This window comes from Rhagoletis pomonella, unplaced genomic scaffold (genome assembly GCF_013731165.1).
Source record: "Rhagoletis pomonella isolate Grant_MI unplaced genomic scaffold, Rhpom_1.0 Rhpom_scaffold_05809, whole genome shotgun sequence".
NCBI classification, from domain to species: Eukaryota; Metazoa; Arthropoda; class Insecta; order Diptera; family Tephritidae; genus Rhagoletis; species Rhagoletis pomonella.
Window position 1 is genome coordinate 1 of NW_023464349.1, and position 11,175 is coordinate 11,175.

Sequence of the window (11,175 nt, forward strand, 5' to 3'; positions counted from 1 at the left end):
TATTTCTATCATCGGTCACTTTTTCTTAAGGTTCTTTATCGCCGCGAAACCATATGTGCGGCGAATTCATTTACGAAAATGGATGTTAAAACGGACGCGAACTCCTCATCTCAACCTTTCAGACCTCACTCGCCGACTTTAGCGAGTTGTCGCTTCTTATACATTTACGTTCTTTGGTATAATAGCGCAAATGAAATGTGAAATAAAGTGGCAATACCAGCGATTTGAGGTTATACTCTGTTTTATTATTATTGTTTACTCTGTTTTATTAACGAAATATATAAAATAAAAGTGAATAAATGATTTGGTTTGCATAAAATAATAACCGGAAACGTTTTAGTAGTGTTTTAAAAGTGGAAACTGGTGATTTAGCGCATTTTTGACGTGGTAATTGCTCTTAGAAAACAACGAAATTTAACAAAAGTTTTTTGTTCATAACTTTTAAATGGTTAATAATATTATCTACCCCCCTCCGGATTGTTATTAGGGGGGGCCGAAACGCGTTGTTTGGTACCCCTCCCGACTTTTCCGCACCTTTTTTAGGGGTTGTTACCCCACCCTAGAGAATTACCTATATTTTTTGTCTACTCGGTTATTCCATGGGGAATTCATGCTTTATTTAAATTTAAAAAATTAAATTACTACACCATTTTAATTAATTAATGAGTAGTCCAGTTTTGTTTTGTAGAAGGTTCGTTAGTATACACTTCAGTTTTGACACATTGAATATATCTGCATATTTATATATTTACGCGTATCTATTTACATTTAGGGTGCTCACAGTTCTATATTATCTACTGTGTTAATTTGGCCACCTGGTAACTTTAAAACATTTTACCATGTGGTAACTTTGTTTGTTGTTGGTTCCCATACCATGAACCAAAAATACAAGATCACGTAAGAACGCGACGTTGTATTTGTAACTGGTTTTGAGAAAAAAGTTTGCGAAAGCGGGTTCGTCAGCTGAGCGTTTGTTTACATCACAAGCACCACTATTTTACACTTTTATTCAAATAAAGAAGAGTTAATTCAATATGACAACCCATTTTAAAGCATTTTGTTGCATCATTTTACCTAAATTGTGCGTTTAAAGTGGCTGACAATAGTTTTGGCTAATTTTGGTTTTCGTCGTTTTCTTTGCTTTGTTTACTTTTCGCTCGTTTTCCAGTGAAACAAGATGGCGTAGAACCCGCTAAAAAAATCGACTTTTTTCACTCTCTTGTTCTTACGTGATCTTGTGTCTTTCGTTCAGGTTCCCATACTAATTAGAGATAAGACTTTTGGGCAAAATTACTCGACTTTGTCTCATGTTTATGTTTTGTGTTAAACTGGCATCTATCGCTGCTTGTACATACGTACATGAATTTCGCTTTGAGCGGAGCGCTGCTTGTACATAAGTTTCGCTTTGAGCCTGCCTGAAGCTAGCAAAGGTTCTTTTTTTTTATTTTTGCGCTGTGCTAGCTGAGTATAAAAAAGAGAAGAGAGAATAGAGAGAAATATGTACATATGTGGCAAGAATCATACGTACCAGTATTTAAAGTAGTTTCAAGTCCACTAACAATACAGTGCAAAATCCTTATATATTCTGAAACAAATAGCATCAAATGTTAGCTACTCTAGCAAAAGGCGCTAAAATACTTAAGAGCGAAATACACCACACAAGCGGCTTGTCAAAGATTCTTCAAACCTACTTTTCCCATTTCGCCATACACCATGCAAACATGACTCGTTCAAGCAAAGAATTTTAGTTTTCTTCCAGTTCGCAATGCTAAATATTATGGTTTTCTTTCATTTTCCTCTCTTACGTCCTTACTCGGTGAAAATTTCGTTGCGAATGAGGCGATTTTGCTATACACAACGCAAGCGGTTTGACCAAACATCAACATGGCGGCCAGAAAATCAAAAAATTTTGATTTTTTGCTCAAATTTCCCTCAAGCGGCTTGTCAAACCTTCAAGCACCCCCATACACAGCACAAATGGCTTGAAACAAAGGGAAATTTCGCTTGGTTTGTCAAATGTATGGTATGTATCTATACACTTTCAAAAGTCGCTATAATACTTAGGGCCGTTTGCACCATGTCTATTTAACGCTAATGCTTGAAATACAATACCGGCGAACGGCAAACTTCGCCGATCTGGGCGATGCTGTCGTTCACCGTTCGCCCAGCTATTTCGCCTACTTAAACAGAATTAGAGCGGTAGCGAAAACAGCTGATCCCATTTGGTCGCCTTTATAATTTGGGTGACCATATTTAGAAAAAACTAAACCATATTTAGAAATGAGGAAATGATAATAAATATAAATTGTAAAACAAAGAAAGATTATTATAAATAATTTGTTTCAAGCCAGATTTAACGAATCCACAACTATATTTTTCAAACAACAAAAAAAAATCGTGTTCAGGTTGTTTTCTTTTAAAACTTTGAAAGCAAAAAACAAATACGGCCACCTTTGGCACGCACAGCTGTCATCGCCCAGCAGGGCGATAGAAATAAATCTATCGCCATGAAACGCCGCGCCGCCAAGCGAACTTCGCATTTCGCTTTGGCTGTGTTCAATTTCATATGCTTGCGGGTGTTCTAATTTTGAAAGCGCGAATTTCGCTGTGGTGAGTTCGCCGTTCGCCGGCATTGTATTTCAGCTATAACTGGAGGTACATCCTTCAGTTAAGCACGTTAACTGCTTTATCGATCACATGTTATATGATGGGTGTCGATAACGTCGATAAAGATGTTTAACTGGGAGTTAGAATTAACTAGACATGGTGCAAACGGCCCTTATTGTACGTATTTATACAAGTTCAAAAGTCTCCATCTTCTGATGAACTTAGAAACTGCAAAAAAACGTGGTAGTTTCGGTGCGTAGTGGAAGACGTCTTAAAAAAGAAGCAGACCAACCTTCATGGAAGAGAGAACGCGAAAAGCTTAAAAAAGCTGGCTATATAAAACTTACTCTTTCAAAACTCGCTATATTTAATTTCTATATATAAAATTTGCAAAAACTACCATATTGAGATTTTGATTTTTAATGTTATTAGGCTCTTATTTATCCAAATTTTCAGATAATAAAAAGAAATATACAATTTGGATGTTACTTGTTGTTGTAGACGTTTTTTTTAATTTATGGCTTACTATTATAAAATCACATAACGCTGTTTGCAAGTGGACTACTCAATTGATAAAATAAATTGAATATTGCAATATGGGTATCAAACTGAAGAGGTTTTGGAAAGTTTACTTAGTTTTTACACCAGACAATATTGTCAAGACAATTATGTCAAAATGATGTGTTTGTTGGAAACACGGCGAATTCATATTACAACAAACACATAATTTTGACATAATTGTCTTGACAATATTGTCCGGTGTAACCTAGGGTTTACTGCTGAAATTATTTTTGAGGAGGGCCACCTGCCTGAACAATTTCATTAAATTAAATTGATAAAATAAATGAAATATTAAAAAACGACTATCAAACAGCACAAAAATACGTTTAAGGCCTTCACTGCTTCACGTCCGGTATTTGCTAGTTTTAAAATAAAAATACATCAACAACACGTTTTTGCTTAGCGGCGTTCAATGTATGTAGTTTACCTTTTGTCTTTGACGTTTCTCCACTATTTACCAAAGTAAGCGATAATTCACGGTTGCAGATGGAGAAGTTATCTTTTTAATATAGGATTATTTTATAACTTGGTTTTTGAGGAGAAATTTTGTACTCTTAATTACGTATTGGATAGTTCACCTCCAAAAAGCAGAAAATCTGTTCATAAGTATGTCGCTAAACAAAAATTTACCGATATATGAAAAGCGGCCTCAGTCCGATTTCAATAATTTTCAACGTTTTGCTTTTATGTGGCAAGCACAATAACCATACCGAGTTTGGTACAAATTGGTAGAACGGTTACCGAGATACATATATGTGATCATAAGTTGGCGGTGCCACGCCCATTTTCCGAATTTTTATCATAAACGTATTTCCTGGTAAAGAATTGTTGCAAGCATCAATTTTGAATAAATTAGCTTTAATATTTCCTGATTTATCGAAGATTTCGTATTTCTCCAAATTACCGTTATATGGGATGTGGGCGTAGTTATTGTCCGATTTTAAAAATTTTCGGCTATTTGGTATGCTGTACCCAGGCCAACAACTGTGCTAAGTTTGGATGAAATTGGTGCAGCGGTTACCAAGATACACACATGTAACCATAAGTGGGCGTGGTTACGCCCATTTTCCAAAAATTGATAATATTCTGATTTTTCGTCTAAAAATGATTGTAAATATCTATTTTGAATGAATAATCTTCAGTAGTTACTAAAATATCGCAGTTTTCGTATTTCTGAAAATTACCGTTATATGGGAGGTAGGCGTGGTTATTGTCCGATTTTGCCCATTTTCAATACCATCCGTCCTACACCCGAGAGAAGTGCACGTACAAAGTTTCGTTAAGATATCTCAATTTTTACTCGAGTTAAGGGACACTCAAACAGACGCGGTATTGGAAGTGCGGTACAAGGCGGTACATAACTATACTATACTGAGTGTCCCTTTATGGTGTGCACAGACGGACGGACAGACAGTCACCGCTTAATCGATTTCTCTTTTCATTCTGATCATTTATGTATGCATTTGTCTATATCTATCTCGATTCGTTTTGCCTGTTACAAACAACCGTTATGTGAACAAAGTTATAATACCCTTGTGCACAAGTGCGCTCGGGTATAAAAATGAATGCATATACATATATGTACGTGTGTGTGTGTCTTTTATAGGCGTCCAAAGTACTAAACCGATGTTTATGAAGTTTTTACAGCAGATTAATGTGATCCCTGGGGGAAACTCTATTAATATTATTATTTTTAAAGATAAAGTACACGCCTCTAGCAGAGAGAACATTTTTATTCGTCATATCTCCCCAACTTGTTGATGCAGATTAATGATACTTGGGCAAGAATGATAGAATACAAGATTGCGCCAATCGAAAAAAATTTTTGCCAACTTTTCTTCCACACTTGCCAACTCCATTCTCACCTCCGACAAGCTCTTACGCAAGGACTCCACTTCCCAGTCATGCCTTTTCTGCTGCAAATGCGCTTCTCGCTTTAAAGCCGCAATCTCGCTTTGTTGCTTGCTGTGTTCGCTTTTGAGAAAAGCGTTTTCGCGTAATGAAGCTCGTCTACATAAATACGTATAAACAAAATAAAATTTAATATGGTTTGTATAGATATATATATATGTATGTATGTAGATTTAATTAAACTTTGAACTTACAATTTTTCTTGCAGATCTTCAACCTCCTTAAGCGTGCTGTCATAGTAAAACGCCTTGCTAGGTGTGGCACGATGTGGGGAACACAGAGGCGTCAACGCATCTGGCAATATGCCACAGTTCTCCTCGTCAGCGCGGTTATGGCCCATAATACCTTCGGCTTCTGAAATGTACTTTTTTATAACTAGGAGAACTTCAACTATATAAACTTGTAATGCCTTTGGAAGTGGACTGCTCCAGTAGATCGCTCACAATGGTTTTGTACACTTGCTGCTGGGCTTCCTTGTCAGGATCTAGTATTTCCGCAGCAGGCTTGAAAATTGTCGGCACAACGCCCCGCTTTAGTTTACGCTTTTTAGCGTAGCCTAACACAATTTAAAACATTTCTTTTAATAAAAAGCAGTATTAATGAAAAGTGAAAAATATAAGCTTCCGGGGGGTTTCATATTTACGATGAGGGCGGCTACCTTTCGTGAAATTTACTCCTGAGTCACACCATCCTCACGAAATCCAATAAGCGCTTATTGGCGAATTAAATAGTATAACTTACCCATTTTATATTGAAGCTCGTTCTCGAAGTCATCAGTGGTGAAGTGTTTTACACAGATGACGCTGGTTCGGGCGTTGAAAATCGTCCACCAACTCAATGTCGGCCGGAAAAGTAAAAAAAGCGCACCCAGATCCTTTAGCACTTACACTAGCACAATTAACCACTGCACTCATTTTTTTCTTTAATTTATAACTTTTTTTTATCAGTTTTCACAAAAAACAAAACAACGCTCAAAGTCTTCCGAATTTGTAAATTTGTAAAGTTGAAATAACCTAAAACGTCACGAACCAGAAAATGTAAACAAAAGTATTGTGTGACGTCAGCGAATGGGTGGATGCTGTCAAATCGACGAAGAGAGTGTTAGCGGTCCGCGAATGGCGCGACCTTTATTTTCGTGCGTGCATATGTGGTTTGTTGATGCTCTCTAAACACAAACGCGTGAAAGGCAAACGGTCTAGCGAAAGTTGGTGTCCTTGACGCGGGGCTAGATCTTAAGTGGTGACATGGTTGCCCTAAGTTGTTTCCATGTCGGCATGAACTAACAGGGATGCTTTGCATGGGAACCTGTTTAGGACATGTGCTTACGCAGTTTCCGATGTGAAGATTACCGTACCAACTAGCCCAGGGGGGTTTCGCATTGCGAGGCTACGGGTGTCACAATCCCGGGTACCCCAGTTAAAGGCTACCAATCCTGAGTCGGTCATGAGGCTCAATTGGTAGAAGAGCTGCTGCTTTCGAAGTCATACCTAAGACTTTAAAAAGGTACCACGGGGAGTAGGGGCCCCCATAGTATCCTATATTTACTATGGCCTACTCTTTGGTTGCGGCCCTTCGGGGAGTAACGTGGTGGTTGTGGTTTAATACCAAAATGCTGGAGAACTCAAGAGTTCGATGTGGAGTTGCATTGCAACCGGGTGCCATGACCCAAAGATTGGCAGCGGCTTTATGTAAGCTTCGGCTTCACCAAGGCGGTAAGTGTGTCACCCCACACTGCCATTGGAACTGAGATGCTTGCATTTCAGGGCAATGATTAAGGCAAAAATTTATCCGTTGAGTTTTGGACTCCGTGGAGCTAAAACTGCATTAAATTGCAGTAGGTTCCCACGTTAAACCAAAACTACATCTAGCAATGCGTGGTATTGCTGATCAACTTAATACTTTATTTAAATATAAGGGTTGCTCACAGTTCGAGTGTGTTATCTTGTAAAAGTTGCCACCTTTTAACTTTAGAAGTAAACTGTGAATACCCTAATTTATTTATGTACAAGTCTACAAAATCTTATTACTTTTAAAGCGATTTTTAATCTTCGTTGCTTAAGACACATTGTTACAATTTCTTCTTGTGTTGGAATCGGCACATCGTTAACCCTCTAGTAGGCCAATTTTTTTATGAGTTGAAACATTCAGGAATGGGTGAATTTAGCACGAGAAATCCAAAAATGATGTCCATTTCGATCTGTGACAGTAACTTTTTCCTACAGGGGGGAAAACCAAGACCGTCTGGAGACGGGCTCGCCGATATACTTACACATATTTTCAGCTTTCTCTTACACAATGTAGACCTACGAACCGGCAATCTCGTCTGCAGACGGACAAAAATGCAAACTGGGTTTTTATATGTCGGCAAGCCGGTCTGTAGACGGTCTGTGTTCGAAAGCAATTTTCTCCATTTCGAATGGTGACATAATTACAAAACTTATATTAAAATACGGTGCTTTTAACAACGAAATCCACCAAATTTTTTTATATCAAAAAAGTTTTCAAAAGAAAAAATTTCTTTAATTACGAAATTACTAAATAGCAAGAAATAATTAATTTTAACCGTGTTTTCAAAATCTGTAATTCAACTGCCGATTAAAATAAAACGGATTGACATAACGGATTAAAGTTTACACCGCCGTAAGGGTACGATTTTTTTCTAAAGATCGTGCTTTACGAATATAGAAAAAAATTATTATAGGTGCACTAAAAAGGTGTTTAGTTAACGACCGTCTGGAGGCGGTTCAGCCTACTAGAGGGTTAAACCATTCAGCCGCTCCTTAATTGTATAAAAAGAAGGGATAAATAAGATATCATATTGAACAATTGAGTAGTCCACTTGCAAAGTGCGCTATGTAAATTTTTTTTAGATTTTTAGTTTTTGGTGGGTTTCATGTCCACTAACAGCAGAGTGAAAAATTTTTCTATATTCTGAAAAAAATAGCATGAAATGTTAACTACTCTTGCAAAAGTCGCTATAATACTTATTTATACACTTTCAAATGTCTCCTCTTCGTATGAACTTAGAAAACTGCAAGAAAACGTGGTAGTTTCGGTGCCTAGTGGAAGAGGTCGCAAAAAAGAAGCAAACCAATCTTCCTAGAGGAGAGAACGCGAAAAGCTAAAAAAAGCTAGCTATATAAAAGTTACTGTTTCAAAACTTGCAATATTAAATTTTTAAATATAAAATGTGCAAATCTACCATACTGCAATTTTATTTTTTTAATAGTATTAGGCTCTTATTTATGCAAATTTTCAGGTAATAAAAAAAGATACAGTTCGGATGTTACTTGTTGTCGTTGACGTTTTTTTTAAATTTATGGTTTACTCTTATAAAATCACATAACGCTGTTTGCAAGTGGACTACTCATATATTCATTAAAAGATAATTTGTCATCCGTCTGAAATAAAAAAAAATTTTAAATCAGAAGAATAAAATAGTATTGTGTTATTAATTCAAAAGTAAATAATTGTAGTTCAATGACGAAGGAGGTGGGATCTATCCCCCCAAATCCCCTCCTGGCTACGCCACTGTATCTACGCATCTTGCATCTTGATGGCTGTCGCAATTTAACACACAGCACTTCATTTTATTAGTTTTTACGCAGTCTTCAACTCCAAAATCGCTCACAAATTGCAAATTAACACAATATAAACTGATTTTTCACTTATAATTCAAATTTCTCTTTCGATGATTTGTAAACAAAGGTTTATTTACAAGTTACCACAACTGTCAAAATCGGCAAAACCAAAGTAGCGGTACCACTAACGGCGCCACCTTTGTTCGCTGCACCATGTGCTTGACCAGGGTAGCACGTTTGCTGACCTGCTTCTTGCTGAACTTCAGCTACGACTCGGGGACACCAGGCAGCTTCCTATAAGGTTGTTTGCCCTTTGCTTCGGGCTTCCTACCGGCCGTGGTGGCAGTCATCTTAACTTGTAACTTAGCACGTTGAGAAGGCGAAAAAAAGTTCGCCAAATGTTTGGAGCACATCTTAACTAACGCCACTCGATTAACAACATTTATATTAAACACAATTTCATTTAATTAATTACTTTTTTAATACATAGGTATGCTGCAACCAGGCACTGAATTTCCCAAATTCTATCTTGCTTATCAGCATAATTTTCCAAATGTGCCTGCGCTGCTACTTCGTACTAATCACTTCATTTTCCAACTGCGCCTTCTTTTTTGACTCAACATATCCTAAAAAGACATAAAATTTAAATTAAACAATAGAAATCGAAAAAATTAGCAAATAAAATACTCACTTCGTTTTGTTTTGTTGTCAAATTTCTGCACAATATAACCAGTAACCAACCTTCGGTGAATTTGGCGACTGCCTTCCTCGGGGATGAATATGCTAGGGATGAAATTATTGGGACACACGCCTTCCAAGCACGCAGGGTTGCTTTTAAAAAACAAAAAATAATTAACTCCAAATAGTTTCAAAAAGTATAGTGTAAAACGAAACTTATTGAATAATTCCACATAAAATGGTATACATAAATGACGCATTTTCTAAACGATTTAAATTAAACGCATTTGCGAATTGATAGAAAAGTACTACGGATTGTAAATTTTTGTTAACTATGAGGTGAATGAAAATTTTCAACCCGGCCTGATGGTTTGGTTTTATTACTAAGGCGTCTAATAAATTCATGGCTTTTAGTTCTAGAAGAATAAATGTCAGTAAAGTCTTTTTTGTGTAATTTCTGATTTTAATTGCTCAACTTCTTTTGAACCAGAGCAACTGTCAAAAATTTCCAACAGTAAAAAGTTACGAATTGGCACAGCAGAAATGTAAAATTTTCTCGCCATAATAAAAATACATGGCACTTTTCTACTAATTGACATGAAATTACTATCTCAACGCTCGGAGCGCTGCCAAGGAGGGCCTTTGCCAACCGATTAAAAAGAGAAAATTTGGAAAGACCAAACAAAAATTTTGAGATTTCTCGTTGTGAATACGAATGCCATAGTTTTTACCTAGCTCGTGGGACTACGCAAAATTTTGACAGCTTGTAAATATGTATACTCATAAAGTTGTTGGCGGTAATAAGGAGTCAAAATTAAAATGGAGAAAAGAACAAAAAGCGTAGGTTAGTTGTCAGTTATAAAATAAATCCAATTTATTTGCGAATATTTGTTTATTCTTTTTATTGAAAGGCAACCACTCGGAAAAGCTTGTGTTAATTATATTGATAACAGAACCTGGCAGCTCGCACGTTGTCTAAATTCTCAAGTAACATAAAGTCCACAAAAGAATAAGTACGCCATGTATAAATTTTAACAATACACAAAAATAGAGTTTTCGCACGAGCGTTTGTTTGTGGTGGTTTTTTGGTTTTTCAACACCATTTATAATTTTCTTTTAATAAAATCACGATTTGACAAATACTTAAATTTATTTATCTAATAATAATACAGCACACAACCCTGAAATCTAAGAAAAAGTCTGAGGAAGGCCATTAAATAGCAGCACACAACCCCGTGCCTTCCTCAGGAGTGAATATAACTACAACAACAACGACTACTACAACAACAACCCAAAAAGGTTGGTTACTGTCTATACTGTGAATTTCTGAGAACTGTGAATTCACCACGATGCAATACAGAAAGGACCCGGGATGTAATTTTAAGTAAACCTATTATTCAGTGGCAATGCGCAGAGCGTCCCGAGTGGAAAAATTAAATTGCATCAAATATAACATTAAACAGTGGTTCTAATCCATTTTTCATATTATTAATCAGAGTATATACATTAAGGGCCGGTTACTCAGGGCCGGTTGTTCAATGTCTGGTTATCACTACTTGCCGGTTAAACATCATAATCGACGATTTCGACATCATGCATATAACATGTGATCGATAAGCAGTCGGAGCTTCTACCTCCGATTTGTGCTAATCAGACATTGAACAACCGGCCCTCAATGTCTGGCTAACACTAATCTGCGGTTAAACATCGTTATCGACGTCTTCCACTCCATGCATATAACAGGGAGTCGATAACGTCGATAACGATGTTTAACCGCAGATTAGTGTTAACCAGACATTGAGTAACCGGCCCTAAATGGTATTTCTTTCAAAAATTA

At 36.7% G+C, this 11,175-nt stretch overlaps 1 protein-coding gene across 1 annotated transcript; it reads right to left on the reverse strand.

Moving 5' to 3' along the window:
- Positions 1-4,691: 4,691 nt before the first annotated feature.
- Positions 4,692-6,151, reverse strand: LOC118755286. The gene is made up of 3 exons (XM_036490131.1): positions 5,821-6,151; positions 5,274-5,635; positions 4,692-5,178 (listed from the first exon to the last, which is right to left on the reverse strand). Exons 2-3 carry the CDS (start codon positions 5,417-5,419, stop codon positions 4,908-4,910), a joined length of 417 nt encoding a protein of 138 aa, XP_036346024.1. The 5' UTR covers positions 5,420-5,635; positions 5,821-6,151; the 3' UTR covers positions 4,692-4,907.
- Between the last annotated feature and the right edge of the window lie 5,024 nt (positions 6,152-11,175).

Bases quoted from the DNA above. Each gene is read 5' to 3' on its own strand.
- LOC118755286 (XM_036490131.1), bottom strand. From the start codon at position 5,419: ATGGGCCATAACCGCGCTGACGAGGAGAACTGTGGCATATTGCCAGAT. The intron at 5,179-5,273 runs GTAAGTTCAAAG...GTATTTATGTAG, and splicing joins GAAGATCTGCAAGAAAAATT to ACGAGCTTCATTACGCGAAA.